General features: G+C 34.4%; 1 protein-coding gene across 1 annotated transcript in view; it reads right to left on the reverse strand.

The window, feature by feature from the left end:
* Window positions 1-262: 262 nt before the first annotated feature.
* The window catches only part of PTEN (phosphatase and tensin homolog), a gene marked incomplete at its 5' end in the record, with an annotated part of 89,774 nt that continues 67,494 nt past the window's right edge, over window positions 263-22,542 (reverse strand). Inside the window, 4 exons of the mRNA XM_079900575.1 lie at window positions 263-3,744; window positions 6,339-6,563; window positions 9,298-9,464; window positions 14,360-14,501. Coding sequence (XP_079756701.1) covers window positions 3,559-3,744; window positions 6,339-6,563; window positions 9,298-9,464; window positions 14,360-14,501 — 720 coding nt within the window. The remainder of the gene's footprint in view (window positions 3,745-6,338; window positions 6,564-9,297; window positions 9,465-14,359; window positions 14,502-22,542) is intronic.

Consider the following 22,542-nt stretch of genomic DNA (forward strand, 5'->3'; position numbering starts at 1 on the left):
TATTAAGTGTTGACTAAGACACTAAAAAAGCTAAATGCCTCTCTCAAACATGAGTAGACTTGATACTCTACTCCCAAACTGACAAGAGCCCATGTTTTTATATAACTGTAGGCTTTGAAGGACAGCAGGGAAAAAAAAAACCAACAAACCTTACAAAAACTTATTAATCACATTTGGCTGCCCATCATTTAAAATGGCAATAAATCTAATCAATTTAAATTATAAATATTAAATATTCTCATTTAATAAAACACCCACACAATGACAAGAATGAGACTTTAATCAGTTTTAAGTGGAGTTTATAACACTAAGAGATAAAGGGTTGTTAACAAACACAATAACAAATGGACATCTGATTGGTATGAGGCATTATCCTGTACACATCGTAATTTTTTGTGTATCCTCAGTGCATAGCATTTACACACAGAGCCACTGCTGCACAGCACAAGAGTATCTGAAGAGGCTGAATCAGAGTAAGGCTGTTTAACAGACTGAAATTTTTTAGTATATATATTCTATATGAAAACAGATTGAACTTTTGAACTGGCAGGGTAGAAGGCAACTCTGCCAAACACTGCAGTTAAAGCCCCCACTTTAGTGCACAGTTCCACCCCTTCCATCTGCATGCATAACACATTAACAGTATTTAAAGGTAAACGAGGCACTTTGTGGCAACCACAGCCATCGTTATGAACATATTGCACAAATTTTCTAGAACTAAACAGTAACTTGTACCCTACTTTTATTTTTTAAAGCTGAAACATTTGATGCTGCCAGTAAACTCCACTTAAGTTTATAACCTGTGCCACAGCAAAGAATGGTGATGCTATTTATTCAACTACCCTTTAATAATTATGGCAAAAAATGTTCAAGAGGAGCTACAGAGGACTTGGGATGGTACAGGGCCCAATTGTAAGCTTTCTTAAAAGTGATGCCTTCAAGTAACTTCAGACATGTAAGCGGCTGCACATCCAAAAAGTCTAAGAAAACATTCCAGAAACTCAAAGAGATTACCTACAGAATGCATTTCAGGCTAATCATGAATACTGTCATAAATAAAGTTTTAATTAGGACTCAAAAACCTTTCAGTCATAGCAATTCTTGTCAAATTCTATGGGCGTGGTAACTGAAATAAAGGAGAGTAGTATGTATAATATATATTTATATATATATAATATATATAATGCCATTTTTCCATTTCCAATGACTACACCATAAAATGTAAGCAAGGCTTCTCAAAAACACTGAAACATTCAAAATCAAAACCCTCATTCAGACCTTCACATTCCAAAGGAAAAATAATAACAGTGCAAAGCCCATTATAATGTCATTATTTATGACCTGGCCCTCCATGTTACATATTGGAACCATACAAGTTACGCTTTAATATACTGTGCCCAAAACTGTAACAAAGAACAGTATTAATAACCATCTTCAAAACATGAATAGTTGATTTTCATTTTAGTCAACAGTTTTCAGCTTTTATGAAAGACAAGGTGACATATAAATTTCAATGATGAGATCTTAGGAATAGGTGTCTCTAACTTTACCAATTTAACTTATGAGCAGTCAATCAATTCTCTATATATCAATGTTTAAATATAAATGTGTAAATCCTAACAGCTTTGTTAAAAATTTTAAAATTTTATTTGTTGAATGAAACTGATGAGGTATGGAAAACATGTCAAGATTATTTACTAAGAATATTTTAGATGAAGTTCTGCCTAATCTATTTACCATCAAACTCTATAAATGCTGCTCTAGTAGGTCCTATGCAATTTGTATTTGTAAATTAACTAGGTCAGACCACAGCTAGTGAACAATTTCAGCACCAATAAGTTATTGAAAATGAGATTTTACACCATTAAGAAATAAATTGGCTGGATGGTCAAATGTTTCAAGGTCAAGGTATCATTTGAAAGATACCAAATTTCTGGGGGAAAAAATTCTTTTTAGTCATATCTTCACATTAACTTTACAATAGTAGTTGTACTCTGCTTAAAATCGTATGCAGTCTGGGCATATCAAATATATGATATTTAAGAAGTGAAATTGAAGCCCTTGTCCTAACTCTAGCACTATGAAGAAATGATTCAACACTGCACATTTAAAAAAATCTATTCTTTCAATAGCAAATTGATAAAAGCATTATGTGGGACAATTTCTACTGAAAAAGTAAATGACATTATTTGTGCAGTGTTGAAAATTTACTGCAACTCTAATTTCCTTTTTAACACAAATAACGTCCTTTTAAATATAAACATTATATGTATTCAGTATTCAAGTAAAATTCCCTAACAGTTAATGACATTTAAAAAATGTGCAAAACTGCAAAACTCATTGTAATGAATGTGTAAGGTCAAAAGGGTGGAACGGCTGACATCTATTGGATTGAGTAAGTGCATCATAAATCTTTAAAGGAAAAAAAACCGCTTACTGTATTCATCTCAAATTGAAATTTCCTGTGCAGCATTACAAAACATTTTATATTTAATGAGAAAAAAGAAGCTTTTAGGCAGCACATGAAGCATCCACAGCAGGTATACGATTGAAAACTAATAAAATAAATGTAAGTTGTTGACTGATGTAGGTAATAATAGCATCTGACTTTTAGCACTGGCCTTGATTACACAGGAGATGGAGCAGTCATTACAATTGAGAAAACATATTTAATAAATCATTGTCAATTTTTATAATGTTTCAAGCCCATTCTTTGTCGATAGCCTCCACATTTATATGGTTAAGTCATTGTTGCTGTGTTTCTTATCTATGACCACATTATTTTTATATCCCTTCATTTGTGGATTCTTAAGATGTTGTGGAAGGTTCATTCCTGTACCCCTATACAGATTCACTCCCTCTAGCTGCCTTTTCTAGCACCAATATGCTTAAAAAAAATAAAATGCACAAATAACAAGCAGTGACAGCGGCCAATTCCTCAAATGTCCAGATTAACAACTGTAGCATGCTAAAGAAAGGTGCGTGTAAATAGCTGGAGATGGTATATGGTCCAGAGTCCAGCGTAAAACATATTCCTTTCTGAGCATTCCCTCCATTCCCCTAACCCGAATACATGCATTAGAATGTAGCAAAACCCTTTAGAAACTCCTCTTAGCCAACTGCAAACTTATCTGTTGCCACAAGTGCAAAGGGGTAGGATGTGAACCTGTATATCACAAAGCTCTTTAGCCACTTCAGTTGGTGACAGAACACAAAATGAGAAATTCCTACGTATACACATCAGTCTGTCTCCACTTTTTATAAAACTGGAATAAAATGGGAAAGTGCCATCTTTATTTATCCTAATTGAATTTTAAATGTCCTTTTGACACAAAAAGGTATATACATGACACAGCTACACAACCTTTTTTCAACTGGACAACAAGTGTCAAAACCCTGTGGATGTATAGGGTAAAACAAGATTGGTCAGGAAAAGAGAATTGTTCCTATAACTGGTAATCTGACACAATGTCCTATTGCCATTAAAAAAAAAGGTCCATTTTCAGTTTATTCAAGTTTGTTTTCATGGTGTTTTATCCCTCTTGATAAAAAAAAAAATCAGACTTTTGTAATTTGTGTATGCTGATCTTCATCAAAAGGTTCATTCTCTGGATCAGAGTCAGTGGTGTCAGAATATCTATAATGATCAGGTTCATTGTCACTAACATCTGGTGTTACAGAAGTTGAACTGCTAGCCTCTGGATTTGATGGCTCCTCTACTGTTTTTGTGAAGTACAGCTTCACCTAGAGAAAGAAGAGAAAGTATAAATGGAAAATCCATAAATCTGACTAATCTTAAATTACTTAAAGATACATATTTTTGACAGATTCATTTTTAAGTACTATGACACATATGATCTTTAAAGGGCCTTTTAAATGACCCTCTTCTTAAGATTTCCTACACTTTCTTTCTTGGTATATAATGAAAAGAAACTGGGATGTTAATATACTATATTTTTTAATAGGCATGTTATAAGCATTAACTAAATAATTCTGCAAAAGAAATGTATTGAGTTCAATAGTCCACATAATCTATTTTCAATCACAAAATTCAACTCACAAAGAGTTGAGTTCCAAAAGAATGTTTCACTTAACTACTTACTGAAATTCAATGTATTTTCTGATACAAACAATACTAAAAAATACAGATACTACACTATGTAAAATACTAATTAACAATGATGTTTAGGATTCCATTCGCCCTAAAAACTTCACCGAAAGGGAGTAATAAGAAAGTTAATATCCTACAGTGCTCTTAACAGTGAACCAACAGCCTTATAGGCAGAGCTGAAATAACTGTCAAAACAACTCTAAGGCTTCCCTGGTGGTGCAGTGGTTGGGAGTCCGCCTGCTGATGCAGGGGACACGGGTTCGTGCCCCGGTCCGGGAAGATCCCACATGCCACAGAGCGGCTGGGCCCGTGAGCCATGGCCGCTGAGCCTGCGCGTCCGGAGCCTGTGCTCCGCAACGGGAGAGGCCACAGCAGTGAGAGGCCCGCATACCGCAAAAAAACCAAACAAAACAAAACAACTCTAAACGGTAGGTATCTATTTTAAAAGAGAGAAAGCTATAGCTCAGAAAGGTTAGGGAACTCGCTAAAGGCCGCATATCTAGTAGGTAGTGGATGTGGGAATTAAATTAGATCTGACTTCAAATCCTTTGATCATTCTACTATATCTACAGCCCCTCCCCCATGATCCAAGAATCATTATCAATTTTTCTCCTTCTCTTACAACCAATACCCAATCCATCAGTAAATCCTTTTAGTTCTACCTTCAACTAGCCTCCCAGCTTTCATTCTTGCCCCTCTCGAGTCTATATTTTAAAGGAGGGGACAGAGTAAACTTTTAAAGACAAAATTCAGATTACATCTTTCCCGTGCAGAAAACATTCAACGTCTTCACACTTGGACTGATGTGCGTTAGTCAAAACAATTTCTTATCTATTACTCCTCAAATAAACCAAGCTCACTCCTGTCTCAGGGCTTCTGCACCAGCTTTTCCCTCTTTTCCCAGATATTTGTATAGCTCACTCATATGTTTACTTATAACTGAAATAGTTTTTATTTGTAATTACAAATATAAAACCTCTTGCAATATTAAAACAGAAAATAATAAAGTTAGAGGAAGTCACATTTTAAAAGCTAATAATTGAGTAAAATATAGACAGAGAAAAGAAAGTAAATGGAAACCTACGAATTCTAGAAGACACTACTGAACACTTTAAATATAAGATCTAAAGGCACTTATTATTAGATATATTTTCACTTAAAACAGGTAGCCCCCCTTTTATTTTTATTATTACTAGCAGCAATATTCTTATAAGCTATGATTAGGTTTGCTACATGGTATAAAAATGGAATGAAGAGAGAATTTAAAAAGAGAAAGGAGGAGGGTATGGTGAAAGGAAGAGAGAAAAATGAAGTAGAATAGGCAACAGGAAAGGGGAAGAAAAAAATGGCAAACCACCATTTGGGAATGTTTACAAGTCAGCTTTTTAACCTGGAGAATTCTCCTCTACAAATATAAATAGAAATATACACATACATATCACATTTAGATAAAAGTAAAATGAACCAAATAATTCCATAATTAGAGGAAGCAGAGTTTTACAAAGAGAAGGAGAGGGGAGGATGATCAGAGGCCTTACAGAGCACATGAGATTGAAGCTAAGGTTAGAATGTGAGGGACAGCCACGTGAAAGGCAGGGAAAGGCCAAGGGTGGAGAGGTTCGGGGAGAAGGAAAAGAATTGTAAAGACCTGAGGCAGAAGAGTATAGCATTTTGAAGAACTGAAAAGAGACCAGGTCTGAGAGTGAATCGCAGGGAGAGAATGTGGCTAGAGTAGATGCAGAAGGTAGTCCTGTGCTAAATTATGCAGGTTCCTGCAGGTCACATCAAAAAAGCACAAGGTCTTTAAAAAGTATAAACAGGAGTGACGCAATCAAGTCATTTTTAAGATCACTCTAAGGAGTTGAGAATAAACTGGAGGGGACAAGAGTAAAAGCAGTGAGAACATTCCATAGGAGTCATTCCCAAAGGGCTGAGTTCTCTTTCACTTCTTTTTTCACCTATTCCTACTTCATATCCAACTTACTTAAATCCCCTCCCTAACCTATGCCCCAGATTTCACCAACTAACAAAGAATAGGGTAAGGAAACTGTAGCCTTTTGACTCTCTGTGCATTGGATTTCATTGACTTACTGCCAAATAAACAATGCTTATGAATATACGTAATTTAAAAATTAGCCAAGCAAGTCTTTCACCAGCTACACACCTAGAATAAAACAAACACACACACAGAACCACTCACCAACTCCTCAAAATGTTTTTAACTGACCTTAAAATTTGGAGAAAAGTATCGGTTGGCCTTGTCTTTATTTGCTTTGTCGAGATCATTTTTTGTTAAAGTGAGTACTAGATATTCCTTGTCATTATCTGCACGCTCTATACTGCAAATACTATCAATTTCTTGATCACATAGACTTCCATTTTCTACTTTTTCTGAGGTTTCCTCTGGTCCTGGTATGAAGAATGTATTTACCCAAAAGTGAAACATTTTGTCCTAAGAAAAAAAAAGAAAACAGACATAAATTTTTTTAAAAAAAGACAATGTTACTTATATTCAACATTTGCCCTAAGAAGTGAACAAATTATGCCATGTGTCAATAATATTCTGAATAAAGGTAAACACAAAGACTAATACTGGGCAATCTGTGGGTTATCTGTTGCATCTAATTCACATAGGATTTTTCCTTTAATTCAAATCTAGACCAAAAATATAATTCCACAAGCTCTAAAATAAACTTACTTTAATACTTTAAGTAAAATATTTCCTTTTCTAGTCTAACACTAGCTTTTAAAAGTGTTGAGTTTATATGTACATATTAAAAAACCCAGAAATGGATTTAATTTTGTTTCAACAAGCTATTACAAAATTTACTTTATCAAAAGTTCTTAAAATGTCACTACAACTTCCCAAGGAAGCAAGGCAGATACATTTTTACTTCTACAGCAATACAAATATTAAGTGGCTCCAGTTTCTTGCATGACAATGTATGTCTGAAATTTTTCATAATACAATATGGGGGGGGTAAGAACTTCAACTTTTTGTTGTTATAAAATGCCTATTTTTTAAAAAATCACTTATTAACTAATAATGAGGTCTTGTAAATCAAAAACCACCAACATTACTTCAAACCTTTCTTGACCATTACTTCAAACCTTTCTTTCTTTTTTTTTTTTTTTTTTTGTGGTATGCAGGCCTCTCACTGTTGTGGCCTCTCCCGTTGCGGAGCACAGGCTCCGGAGGTGCAGACTCAGCGGCCATGGCTCACGGGCCCAGCCGCTCCGCGGCATGTGGGATCTTCCCGGACTGGGGCACGAACCCATGTCCCCTGCATTGGCAGACAGACTCTCAACCACTGCGCCACCAGGGAAGCCCCTCAAACCTTTCTTGACCACATAGAAAATGTTCTCTTAATTAGTGGAACTGGCCTGTATGCATTATTTGACAATTAATGATGTACAACCCCATGACACCTTATCTGGTGCCTTAAACTGCCATTTAAATCTTTTATTTTAATTTGTCTTCAAGTTTATTTTCCCAGGAAGATGGTAAGACCCTTAAGTAACTTATGTCTTAAATGTCTTTGTATCTTTTAACAGTACCTAGCATAGCAATTTTATATGTGGTAGCCTTTGAAAATATTGTTAATTTCAATCATTTTAGCAAAGTTACTGAGTTAGTAATAACCAGACACATATTTTACTTAGAGTCAGAAGAAAATAAGCTAGTAGAATTTAAATTTCAAAAAATGTAGATTCTGCTAATGTACTGATTATAGTAAAACTGTTCTTGTTTAAATCAGAACAAACATTTGTAACAGGCAAGGAAAACCACATAAAATGGAAATAAATGTAAAGTAATTCAAGATACACAAATTATTATAAATATTTAACTTAATCTTCAATTTTACATGTGTTAATATAATGTACAGGTGATAAGAACTAGAAGAATACGAATGAGTACACTCCTAAACATAGAGGGAAAGTGATACAGGTGCCTATTTTTAAAAGCAAAACATAAAATCTTGTGTGTACCAGTCTTACAGTGAATAGAAGGAAAAAACTTACTTACCTTAATTTTAAAACATTTGTTAACACTTCTTGGATTATTGAAAAATATATTTTCAAAGTTACTGAGATATACTTAACTTTTATTTATACAGAACATGTAGGAAATGGGTTTCTGGTGAAAAAAAATCAGTTTTACATTTTGTGATTTTCCAGCTACCTGGATTCTGGATAAAGGAAATTATACTTCTTTTGACAAGTCAAAACAGAGGTTAAAACTTTTGTAGTAAATGAAGCTTCCTCTTATTTTCTCTCTCAAAAAAAAAAAGCTAAAATTCAGGAAAATGAAATCAATCCTATTACAGAGACTGTCTAAAGATTAGCAATACACTATCTGGTATGTTTAAGGAGGCAGTAACAATATACACAGCTAATGTTTTTGTTCATTACTACCTAAAAATTTTGCACCTTAGGTTCACCTTAAATGCTCACACTTAATATTTTAAACCAACACAGTTTGTTTTAAAATGAGCCCCTGCATTCTCTAAATATAGCTCAGTGAGATGCAAACCTCACTAACTTTCTAAACCTGCATATTTAAATAATACCACACTTTTTTCATTCTTTATTACTTCCTCTTCATATTTATTTCTCTCCTAACTAAAAATCAAAATACTCAGTAAATTTGAGGAAGCTAAATATAAAATGACCCAGTCTCAAGAAACATTAACCAAAATGGGGGAAAAGTGGTTTGTGTCATTACACAAGACCACAAAACAGATTTTATTTATACATACAGACCAAATTTTTTTTTCAAACTCATGGTCCCATGTTAACTTCTCAGTAATTAATCATCCCTTCTAAAAGGACTGTAACTGATTGAATGGGATATGTATGCAATCTTTAATACTTTTATAAAATTTATATGCATAACCTAAGTTAAGGAAAATTCATCTCAAATTATAATGCCACATGGCCGTTTCCTTCTAATAGGACTATTTACCATTAATAATGGCTCACCGATGCCATAGTAAGAAAAGCATGTGCAGATCTAATAGAAAATAATTCATGATTCATTAGATGTCAGTCATAAAATACATCTTTTAGTCTCTCCTTACAGAAATGACTTCTGCCTAACTAAATGCTTTAAGCAAAAGATCTGAGGTTACTATTCAAGGTATGGCTATTCTGGATATTTTTCCCAATAAAAGTAAAGTGCAAACCTTTTTTAGCATCTTGTTCTGTTTGTGGAAGAACTCTACTTTGATGTCACCACACACAGGCAACGGCTGAGGGAACTCAAAGTACATGAACTTGTCTTCCCGTCGTGTGGGTCCTGAATTGGAGGAATATATCTTCACCTTTAGCTGGCAGACCACAAACTGAGGATCTGCGTGGTCAAATACATAACTAGTATCACTTCACAGGAAATACCTTTAACTGTCAAACTGTCAAAAGCTATTTTGATGATTAATATCAGCAATATACACAAAGTAGTAATTCTGCATCTTTAACCCCTGATCTAAAACAAATCAGTGGATAGAAAATAATAAATGGATAGCTAAATAAATAAATAAATACATAAATAAAACAAATCAGCAGAAATAAACTAGGGCAAAGTAAAATCAATACAAGGTTTTCCCTAATTTGAGCCTTCAACATAAGGTTCTATTACTGGTATTAAAGTCAATTCTATTTCATAAATAGTAAGTACCAAGACTGGACTTCTAGCACTGTACAGTAATATCAAAATTTCAACATTACAATAAATGAACTGCATAAAAAGTAACTTTTAAAACAAGTATTTGCTGCAGTATTTTAAAGTCTCTACCACAGAATAAAAACCACAAAATACCAATCATTACACATTCACAAGAAGAGAATATAATCTATAACAAAGTTATAATATATTCCATAAGCACAAGTTTCAATATTTATAAAAATTTAAACCATAATTAATTTTACTTATAACTCATATTTTATTTTTAAAGGTATATAAAGCCACCACCACAAGAAACAGGAGGAAAGAGATTTGAAATGTCTGCAAAGAAATGCAACAGACATCAAGTACAAATTACAGCACAACCCCCCTTTCTCCAAAACACACTCCATTTTCATTAACAAGTACTTTGGCTTTGACCCATGTGTGTTTTAAAATAACTGGTAAAATATGACCTCTCAAGATGTATCATGCTTATATTAGCAACGCAACTAAAAGGCAGGTAAGTGTGAACAGGCAAGGATTATGTTTTTTATTTTTAAAAATCTACACATAAATACATTTATACCTAATGACATTAATGACAGAATTTAAAGTCATGAACATTAAGATCCTAGGACTTTAAAAACTTTAAGTTACCTAAATAATTTGACAAAGGATAATTTATTTGTAGTACACCAAGTTCAAAAACAAGAGTTCATTAGAAAAAAAAGTAATTAACCTGAGGAGGTAAGAAGTGGGTCTTGAAGTTTCAAAACATACCAAGATAATCAAGAAATAAAAACATAAGCTTGCATAAAGTGCATGAGAAATACATATATATAGACATAAATTTCTCAGCACCAAAGGCATCATCCTTAAAGACAAAAAAAAGAAGTATCACATTCTTTATCAATGTGACCAACAACTGAGGACAAGGCAAAAAGCTTATTCAGGCTAAAATTTTCCGGTGTAATAAACACCTGCTGGCTCATCTATATAATACCTAAAGAGGTATCATCAATCACATAATAAATAGTAGGCTTCATAAAAGCATGAGGGATTATTCCAATATGGATTCGTGAGACATTTATCATGAGAAAAAGGAACTCTAAAAAAGGGAAACATTACACTAACAACCTGTCAATAATTTTCACTTCCTTGACTAAAGATTCAAAGTACAAGGAGCTATTTTACAAGACTTTATTTGATACTGAAAATTTCACTGGGAAGCCTAGTTTGAAGAAGCAAATAAACAAGGTATGATTTCAAAGCTGTGATAAAAATCAACCAGGAGGGAAATGCCTTGCAATCTTATTAATTCAAACTCCACTAATTCAGAATCTGATAATCCTGATCTTAGGACTTTAAAAAGCAAATTAACTGTGTAAGCCAGATTTCAATTAAACTACATCTAAAATGTGTACCTTCAAGAACTTTAGAATTATATATACAATTGATAATCTAATTAGAAATTAATTTTTTGAGGAAATATCTAAGCAACACTAAGCTAAAACATTATAATAAAAGTAAGTAGAAAATATTTCTTCAAATCACTAAAGAAAATAATTTTCTTTACAGTATGAATTTCACATTTTAGATAGATAAGACCAAACTTAACAGTTGTCCAACATTAGTATGGTTCTTTTGACTTCTAAGACACAACTCTGAGATATATATCTCTGATATGATCAACTGTGTTCTAAAAAGAAGAAATGAAGAGGCTGATATGTAGCAGACAAAAATTACAATTAAATTTTCTTGGATATATGCATATTGATATAGTATGAGAGAAAAATCACACTGGTCATCTTTTATTAACTTTTTCAACCCTTTCAGATACACAGAAGATAGTAACCTTTCCTTTATTTAGAAATATTAAGACAATACTCAAATAAGAAAATGGCTGTTAACCCCTGACAACTTTGCAGAAGATACTTTATTTGCACATGGTCTGTTTTCTTCACTGATTCCTCTTCCTCCTCCTGAACCCACACTGTTACAAATCCTATTTGTCTCAGCCCTCAACCTGTTTTCCTCTGAACCTTCCCATCTTCTAGCCCCACGCCAAATTTACATGAAAGGTTTAACTGCTATGTCTCTTTCCTAATGCTTCTCAAAATATCAGGTATATCTCTCACCTAAGTTCAAATCCATACTTTCAAGTACCCACTAAATATCTTCACGTAAATAGCTCACCTTTACCTGATTTACAACATGTTTAAAACCAAAATATCAACATTCATGTCTCCAAGTCTCAGTTATTCCCTTTTCTGTCTTCCCTTTTCTGTGAATAATTCACCTGACCAGAATAAAAGCTCCGACAAAATATTTAAATATAAATGGCAAAAGAAAAACTAATCACATCTCATTTGATTGCCCAAGCAAAGCACATCTGGCTTAAAGCAAGTCACATAACTGCTTTCCTTTCCACCATTTTTCTCCCTCTTGCAATCACTACCTTCTACAAAACTATACCTAAATACAGCTTATTAAGCCTCTAGTATGACCACTGACACCATAGTATTTATCAAATCAAGTATGATATGCCCATTTGGAGTCCTCCAACAGTTAGCCACACATTCCGTTCCTATTCTATTCTCCATCTCTATATTTCTTGCCCAGCTCATTTCCTTCTGCTGTGCTTCAATTCAAGCTATTTCCTATTGCCTGTAATACTTTCTTTGGTTTTAAGGCCAATCTAAACTGTATGCTTTCTCAAATGTTCAATAAAGAGCTGGACTTCCTTCATGAAACTATTTGACAATCCCCGCAAACTTGATTTTTCTAAATATACCATTTATGATTTATACATACAACCTCCCATTAGTTATATATTACTTATACTACAGCTTTACTACATAGTATTAAATCATAGTGCATAAACAGAGAACCAGCAAATTGGTAAAGATTAAAAAGACTGCAGTAGTAAGTTGAGAAGTTTAAATGTAATACACTGAGAGATGCAACACACACACACACACACACACACACACACCCCATTTAAATGTAGAGCAGAACTGACAGATGTTTGCTAGAGAGACCAATGTGAAAAAAATTATAGTAGATAAGATTACTGAATTGAATGTTCTCTCTCCCTTATTATTTCTCTAATATTTTATACCTTACCATTTGGCTCTTACAGTGATATCTAATACTATAGGAAGAGCGTGAGCTTTTTTATTTTCTTCCTTTTCCCTTCTCCACTATACATCTAAAGTTCCTGTGCCAATCATCTCTGATAGCCTAGTACCTTGTACTCTGGAGTTTTAAAAATTGTACTGAGATGACAAAAGCATCAGTGAGGTCTCTTAGAAGCCTTTCATATGCTGTGTTAATAGATCTGTGGTCTCTGATAAAGTTATTTGCCCTAAGAATACAGAAAAGATCTAATGAAGGTGATCACACCTATCTGACAAAGATAAACAACATCAAGAAATTAATTCCCTAGGTATAAATTAAGGTCAGAAAAATTTTAATTACATAAATATTGTCAAGAAGCAAACTTTAAGCTAAAAACTGAAACCATCAACAAATTGCAGAATATCACTGAAATATTATTAGAGGTATTAGAAAAAGTAATACAGTGGTATCTTACCTAGAAACTACAAAATTGTATTCTGAATAAATAAAACACAGTTCTTAAACATGAAAACATGACTGATCACTTCCAAGGTAGAAACTAATATAAAAAACTCTGTAACAGAAAAAAGCAGCAACAGTCTGGTCTTTTACAGGGCTGAACAATACTTCCTTCCATGTGTTCTCCCTTGACTACCTGCTTTGGGTCAAAGTATTAAGGTTCCTATCAGTTTAGCTAAGAACTCTGGCGAATGGCAGAGAAGCAGAACGGGACCAGGGTGACTGAGGTAGGCTTACAGACGTTAGGGTAAGAGAGAAATAAATCAGAGACAGACATCAATGACATGATCCTTATTTAGTACTTTTCTAGGAAGTTTCAGATTTCAAAATATCTTCATATTGTTGATGAGCAAAGACAAAGAGAGGTAGATGATGTGCCCTCGGTTATATAGCACATTAAGGACAAATCTAGCACTGGAACTCCGATCTAAATCCAGGTTTTCTCTAATACTCAACACACACTGAATCTACCCTATTCATTCAATATACTTCAGCTTGTTGCCATCTCTTATCATCGTTTTCTTTTTCTTTTTCTTGTCCCTATCACCATTACTATTAATATCTAGTCTTACTAAGATATCAAGGAATTGGTCCTTGCCCTAACACCGGTAAAGGGATGAACCCCAATGCTACTCTCATGCTGATGGGACAGGTTATTTTAGTCATCTAGTCAGAATATAGGCTGCATTTGGTAGCTGCAGCACAGAATATTTCTTTCATAAATATAATTTGGCTTCAAAGACATTAAAACCCAATGGTCTTAGCTTCCACAGCCCAATGTGCTGAACAACTGAGCTAATTAATTAGTTTGGATACTTAAGAAATATACAAACCTGCATAAATTTTAAGTGTGGTAAATTTCTTTTTAGACTTTCATATAAACTTCTAGCTATGTTAAGAAAAGTGTTCCAGTACATCAAAGGATGAGAATTTAGAGCACTTACTGCAAGTTCCGCCACTGAACATTGGAATAGTTTCAAACATCATCTTGTGAAACAACAATGCCACTGGTCTATAATCCAGATGATTCTTTAACAGGTAGCTATAATAATATACATAGCGCCTCTGACTGGGAATAGTTACTCCCTGGTGGACAGAAAAAAAAAAGAAAAGCCAAATTCAAAAGAAAAGTTCCATTATAGTTATTTCACTAAATCGTTATGGTAACTGGGTTGTATCCATTGAAGAACATATATACATTAGAAATTTGACCTTAAATGATTCAATACTTAAATCCAGCTCAGTAATAGAGTAAATCAAAGCAACATCAATATAAAGGAAACATCAGAATAACTTTTCTCCCTTAAAATACAATTATCATAACACCCCCATCTATTCAATGGTCACAACAATCTCTGACCCATGTACCCAATAAGCAAAGGCCACTGCATATCCAAAATAACTGTCAAAGGCCTCTGCTCTACAGCTGTGCTCTTTACACGTAGGGTTCCCCACAAGCATGTATAGATTCTTATTCAACACAGAATTCCTCAAAAACTTGGATACCTATTTTCCAGGCAAAAGCATATCAGAATCAGCAAGTCAGATAAAGGCATATTGCCTTTAGGAGGCAGAAATAGCAGCAGCAAAAAGTGATGCTGGCTTTAGAACCCAACAAAAACAAGAGTATGCAGTTGACATAAATGTATGCAATAGTTTGACAACAAAGGTACTTAGAGATGTCCCTGAGCTACATACACCTCTTTGCATGTAACCAGGGAAATACATAATGTTTTAGAAAAGTTAAGTATTACAGTGCTAAAAATATATACAATTCATGTGGTGTTTAAATGGGGACCCTGACTTATCTCAAAAAAAAAAAACTACTGTGTGCAGCAATGCACTCACTAATGATGCTGAATAAGTGAGGTATTAGGGAACTTATCTAAGGTTTCTTTTCCTATTACATGATATGACTTCAGAATAATTTAAGCATTTAACTTAGAATTTGCAATATTTCTCTTTTGGATGTTATATTGGCATATAAATATGCCAGTGTGTTAAAAACTCTGGACATAAAAACTTTTCTTTCCCCAATGAAAAGTAGAAAGTACATTTACGTGAATTTAAAGAAAAGCATGTTGAATGGCAGGTATATAGGTATTTGTTTCAGTATTCTTGGTTCTTTTTTAAAGGTCAGCATGATTTTATTACAATTTTAAAAGTACATAAAATGCCAAATAATGGATAAAAGCCATTTCATGGGCTTTCCTGGTGGCGCAGTGGTTGAGAGTCCGCCTGCCGATGCAGGGGACACGGGTTCGTGCCCCGGTCCGGGAGGATCCTGCATGCTGTGGAGTGGCTGGGCCTGTGAGCCATGGTCGCTGGGCCTGCACTTCCGGAGCCTGTGCTCCGCAACGGGAGTGGCCACAGCAGTGAGAGGCCCACGTACCGCAAAAAAAAGAAAAAAAGCCATTTCTAATCAGGACTAATGATCTAAGATTTTGGCTATAGTACAAAAATCATATAATCAGAAGACTTGGATTTGAATGTTGACAGTCAAAACACAAACTTTGTTTCTGCAGGAAAATGAAGACAATACCATCTTCACAGGATTCTCATGAGGATTAAACACTAAACACAATTAGACAAAAGCATGCTAAAACAACAGAATGTTACAGAAATCTGAATCAGCAGTTTGAAAAATTCTACCTACATTTAAGGTATAATTTTGGAATTGCTGGATTTTTAGTTCTACCTATTTTTTTAAAGAAATGGCAATAAAACAGTGTTGCTTTGAATAGCTGCTACAAACACTAATGCTAAAAATTATCATTAAAGTTTAAAAAGTGTTTAAACTTAAAATTATTTTTTATACATTATTTAATGCCATTTCAGCAAAAAACTTATTCATATGTATCAAGATAAAATACAGAACTGCAAAGCAGGTTGGGGGAAACAGCAGACAGAAGATGGGTGGGTGGGAGGGAATCTTTTTTGAACCATGTGTATTTATAATCTAGTCTAAAAATTAAAATTAAATAAGATTTTAAAAATTAAATCAATGGAAGTCTACTAGATGACCAAGCTGTCAAGTTATTTATTGGGGTTTAGTGGAATGATAGATGATATTTTTTCTCTTTATCTCCATTCTTGGTGTAAGTTTGCATGAAATAATTAAAAGGTTGTCAAAACTTTAATTTTACTCAAGTAGCAAGTGACTGGTAGCGTATCTATAATGCAAGTGTTTATACACCCAGTTAATCCTTAACAGAAAGGCAAATGTGTAGAGAAACAGTGTTATGAATCTGTAAGTTCTCACCAGCAGATTAATAATTAATGTGTACATACAAGATGAATCAAAATTATTGACACAATTCAAAGAAAAATGGTGAAAAACATAATTGTAAATTTATTATTTTACTATCAAATTATGCATAATTAGTCTTCTGTACCTTAACTTTGCAATCCTTACCTACCTGTTAGCTTACCGGCACCTCAAATTCAATGTGTCCAAATTAACAGAAATTAAAAAGTTGGGGAGAAATCAAAAGCTTTACAGACAAGCAAAAGCTGAAAGAATTCAGCACCACCAAGCCAGTTTTACAGTTTTATATTAGATCTTGATATCTGGTAATGAATAAACTCTTGTTTTGTTTTCCTTAAAAAAAAAAAAAAAATTTGGAAGGCCCAAATGTGTATGGACCATAGCCCTTAATGTGTTGTCCTCACTCTGTTCTCATCTCTTACAGCCATCATGCACACTTACTAAAATTTAATTAACAATACAATGTATTGTACAGAATACACTATAATCTAGGATTCGAAATAAAATGAGTAAAACTTCCACACTAAGTTGACAATGTGATTTGTAACACTTCAAATATATTTCCTGAATGCATACACTGAAAACAATGATTCATGTGCATGTTTTACATACAGCATCTTGAATATTAAGATTAAATTTAAATATATATCTTTTTAAAAATCTGAGAAATGAACTTTTTACTGATTTTCAAAAATTCTACATATCTGAAAAGAGGGCTGACCTTTAAAGCTCTTGAAGATTAAAAATTACTACATTTTCAAATTTTCCATTATTTCAGTTAAATTAAGACTAATAAAAATCAATTCTATTCTTGAATCAAGAATTTTTAATCTAAACTGATCTATAACTATATCCCCCAAATATAGTTCTATTCTCTACCACTAATTATTCTCCTTTTCCTACTCTAACCGTGAAGAAAAATACTTATATTCTTAACTTTTTTCCTGAAGTAAAACTTTCAAAACATTCTAATTTTAGCTAAACTTAGCATTCTTCAGATTGACTTAGCATCATGTTCCTGGCCATCTTCTCAAAAGGCAGCCATTGCTTCTTCAATTCCCTTATATTCACAGACCAGGAGGATATTTGGTGTTCCTCCCACTATTCCTTCCAATCCACTTTTCCACTGTCTTTACTCAGTCTCACCTATTCCAAATCTGTATCATTCAATAACTCTTTCTTCTGTTATGCACTTATTAACACTTGACTATAATGATTTCATCATTTTAAAACCTCTCTTTCTGTCCTGTCCCAAATATCATCCTCAAAGAACTAAGTTCCCATTTTACTGGGAACCCTGAGGTCACCCGATGTGAGCACCCTCAAAATTATTTTCTCTCGTCTCAAAATCTTTTTAGGGGCTTCCCTGGTGGCGTAGTGGTTGAGAGTCTGCCTGCTAATGCAGGGGACACGGGTTCGAGCCCTGGTCTGGGAAGATCCCACATGCCGTGGAGCGACTAGGCCCGTGAGCCACAACTACTGAGCCTGCGCGTCTGGAGCCTGTGCTCCACAACAAGAGAGGCCGCCATAGTGAGAGGCCCGCGCACCGCGATGAAGAGTGGCCCCCGCTTGCCACAACTAGAGAAAGCCCTCGCACAGAAACGAAGACCCAATACAGCAAAAATAAAATAAATTAATTAATAAACTCCTACCCCCAACATCTTAAAAAAAAGAAATCTTTTTAGTCCTGATATTTTCTAACAGTGTCTCTTCATGTTCACATTGGTTCCATTTTTGCAAGTGTTCTATTAATTTTATCCTCTCTGGCTTTTGCCTTTATTCTCTCCACCTGTCTCCTCCTAATGAAAAAGCTCAGGTAACGCTTATCCTTTATCCAAAACAAGCAAACAATTCTAAGACCAAAGACCCACACTCTCCCCAAAATCTTGTATCTCTTTCAAACTATCATCTTCTCTCTATATCTAAACTCTTGAGAAGCCTCTACTCCTTAACTCTTGGAAATCTGTTATTATGAGGCTGATTTCTTAATGGTCATTAGTTCTTAATGGTCATTAATGGTCATTTGCTACTGTTTTCTTATTATCATCGTGGCTCATTTTTTAGCTGCCATTTTGAAAACTCCCTGTTCCTTCCATAGGATACACTCTCTAAAGGTTTTCCCCTGGGACTTCCCTGGAGATCCAGTGGTTAAGACTCCCCACTTCCAATGCAGGGGGCGAGAGTTCAATCCCTGGTCAGGGAGCTAAGATCCCACATGTGGTGCGGTGTGGCCAAAAACAATAAAATAAAATAAATAAAATAAAATAAAGTAATAAAATAAAATAAATAAAATATTTTTAAAAATAATAAAGGTTTTCTCCTATCCTTACCAGTTATCTCTTCTCTTCTTGTCCCTAAATGCAGTTATATCTCAAAAAATTGATCTCAGCTATTCCCTCTTTATATCAATCCTATCTACTCCACTGGTTTAATTATGTCTTACACATTAACTCCAAAACCTGTGTCTCTCAATATGACTTTGTTCCCAACTCCCAGTCCAGAATTTCCTACACTTGGACATTTCTAGCTGGAAATCTCAGAAGCACTTAAAACACAACATATCCCAGAACTGAAGCTTTCACATTCTTGCACGGACCAACCTCTGTTATTTGTCATTATACTCAACTCACTGTCTTCTCCAGCATCTGAGCCGAAAATCTATTCTAATACCATCACCATCGTTGAGTGAAGGAAACAATCTGAGACAGCAGTGATATACACAGGGTTATAGTAAAGAGAAGTGCGGGAACCCCAGCACTATGGCAATGGTCCAGGCAGCAGAGTCGAGGCAGAGATTGGTATATCAGTCAGCATATCAACTACCCGGCATATATATATATATATATATATATATATATATATATATATACACACACACACACACACACACACACACAAACACATATGCACGTGTGTCTGTGCACGCAGACACACACACACACACACACACTCCATGCAAAATGGAAGGCAAACCAGAGGCTAAGCTTGTTTAGAATACTCATACTCACGATTCCTTCATGTCTATTCAGATGTCGAAATCCAGATTTTTTTCTTTTTAAAAAAATTTTTATTTTATATTGGACTATAGTTGATTTACAATGTTCTGTTAGTTTCAGGTACATAGCAAAGAGATTCAGTCAAAACCCAGATTTTGACTTTGAAATGCTTCTCAGAATACCAGTTCTGGTTTTCTGTGGCCTTTCTATTCAGTCGCCTCCTGCAATTTTGCAATAGCCAACTGATTATCAGCCTTTCATTTATCTATTCCCCAATTCATTTTTTATGCTTTTGGATTAATTTTACAAAAATATAAGATTAATCACATTACCAAATAATTCAAAATGTTAACTGGCTTTCCAGTGTCTACCCAAATGACAACAAATTTATCAAACACTATAATTCTTTAACAACCTGAAAATATAGCCTAACCTCTTTTTTCCACTCTTATCCCTCACAACTCCCTTCCATGTACTCTTAACTTTTCGCCAAACCATTTAATTTCTCCCATATTATACTTTCTGGTTTTAAAAATGTTATCTTTACCATATTGAGGTAGAAGGGCTATGCAAGCAGTCATATGGGGAGTTTTACATACTTTATAACACCTGGACCAATTTAAATAACATAATTATTTGATGCTTCAAGGTCTGATAGCAGCCATCTGAAATGCAATTCACATCAGGTACTTCTTGAGGGCTCCTATTCATTTTCACTCTTGGATGGTCTATTCAGATTTTGGATTTCATCTTGAAGCATTTATTGTCCATTTTCCATTGAAATTTTCAAATTAATTAGCATATACCTGAATATAATTTTTAATGTCACTTCCACACTGTAGTTTTATCTCTTTTCTCAAACTTCCAACATCTGATTTTTTGTTTTCCCTCTCTTTTCTTTTTCCTTTGATTGGCTTAAAAAGAGATGTATTGATTTTATTGGCATTTGTGTGTGTGTGTGTGTGTGTGTGGTACGCGGGCCTCTCACTGTTGTGGCCTCTCCCGTTGCGGAGCACAGGCTCCGGACGCGCAGGCCCAGTGGCCATGGCTCACGGGCCCAGCCGCTCAGCGGCATGTGAGATCTTCCCGGACCAGGGCACGAACCCGTGTCCCCTGCATTGGCAGGCGGACTCTCAACCACTGCACCACCAGGGAAGCCCTATTGGCATTTTTATACAGTGTTTGGATTTATTAGTTCAAATGGCTTACTGTTTGATAATTCATAAATTTATATTTTCATCTTTATTAATCCATCTATTTGTTATTATCTTAATAATATCTAATATAAATTTCTATTTCTTCATTGTCCAAAAGTTATTTAAGTAAGTGGCTTTAAATTTCCAAATGGTTGATTTAGTTTGATTAAACTTTTTAACAAAATCTCTCATTCTATTGAATTGTAACCAAGGGATGAGGTTTATATATTTCTACTTGGAGGTGAGATTTTATGGTTGGCCTAATGAATTACTAATATTGATAACTGTTTTGTGAATGACAAAAAAAAGAAATACATTTTATGGACTTGTATTATATTATTCAAGCCATCTATATATCTTCTTATTTTGTACCTTCCTGATCTTAAAGTACATTAAAAAAGATTCCTACTAGCATTGCTATCAATTTTTCTTAATTTCTTCCAGTTTTTGCTTAATATATTATGATGTTATGTTTAGCACTAAAAAGTCCATAACTGCTAAGTCTTCATTGTGGAGTGCACCCTGTGTTAAAATAAAATGACATTCCTGATCCAGTTTTACACATTTTGCTCCACATCAATACTTTCAAATCATCTTCTTTAAGATGAATTCACAATCTAGATTCCTCAGTTTAAAAAGTAACTTTCTACCTCAGTAAACTTTTCACTGGCACTTCTAAACTCAGAAATAATGTAGATGTTTTACAATGATAGTGTTTGCTTGAAGCTTGGAAATCCATGTTTCAGAGTGATCACAGCAAGATTATTACAGGAAAGTAATTCAACAAAGGAAGAAATGTGGCTTTTAGGAATGCCAGTTCCTACAATGACAACATATAACAGTAGTTATTGGATATTAAGCGGCATGCCAGACATTTTACATATATCCCTAAAACTACCACCACTTTACAAGATAGATCTCCTCTATTTTAAGGATAAGAAAACACTCCTGGTGCACATAATCACCTTGTTCAAAAACAAGATTTGAACCTAAATATGAGTCTGATTCTAATTTTTTTTACTCCTACGTCCTGGGTTTTACTAACAGCACGCATACCAACTATAACCTGAAAGATTCACAACCTCTCTGAGCTCTTATTTTTCCCACCTACAAAAAATCTCCAAAGCTTAGAGTATTACAGTGCTTCAGTTCTATGAAACAAATTATAAGTAGTGTATTAAATAGTGGTACATGAACCATAGAATTCTTGAGAGTAATATGAAGCAGAAAACTGATATTTTTATTATCCTTTCCCCTTTGGGATGCCATCTCTCTCCCTGTGGTTTGGGGGAGGGGGACGGGGGGCCCTATTCTTCAGCTTCAGATATATGGCCCAAGCCTCTGGTCAGAATGTTTCGTTCAGGGATGGGTACATGCCCTAATCCAGGTAAACCAGAACCTAAACTAGAAATTTTTGCTCAAATTGTAGCTCTCCTGCCATCGCAGTTGCTAAAGTACACAGCATGTAAACCTGGAGCTACTACCTTGCCATTACTTGCAGAGTCTGCCTAAAAATAAAGTATATAAAGACAAAAAAAGAGAGTAGAGAGAGAGATTTCTGACATCTGTTAAGCATCGAGATTCAGGCCAGAGTTTTAGGGTTATATAAGCCAATAAATGTCTCCTTATGTTTCAGCTATTTTGAGTTGGGTTTCTGTGACTTGAAA

Source organism: Stenella coeruleoalba (assembly GCF_951394435.1).
Source record: "Stenella coeruleoalba genome assembly, chromosome: 16".
Lineage (NCBI taxonomy): Eukaryota > Metazoa > Chordata > Mammalia > Artiodactyla > Delphinidae > Stenella > Stenella coeruleoalba.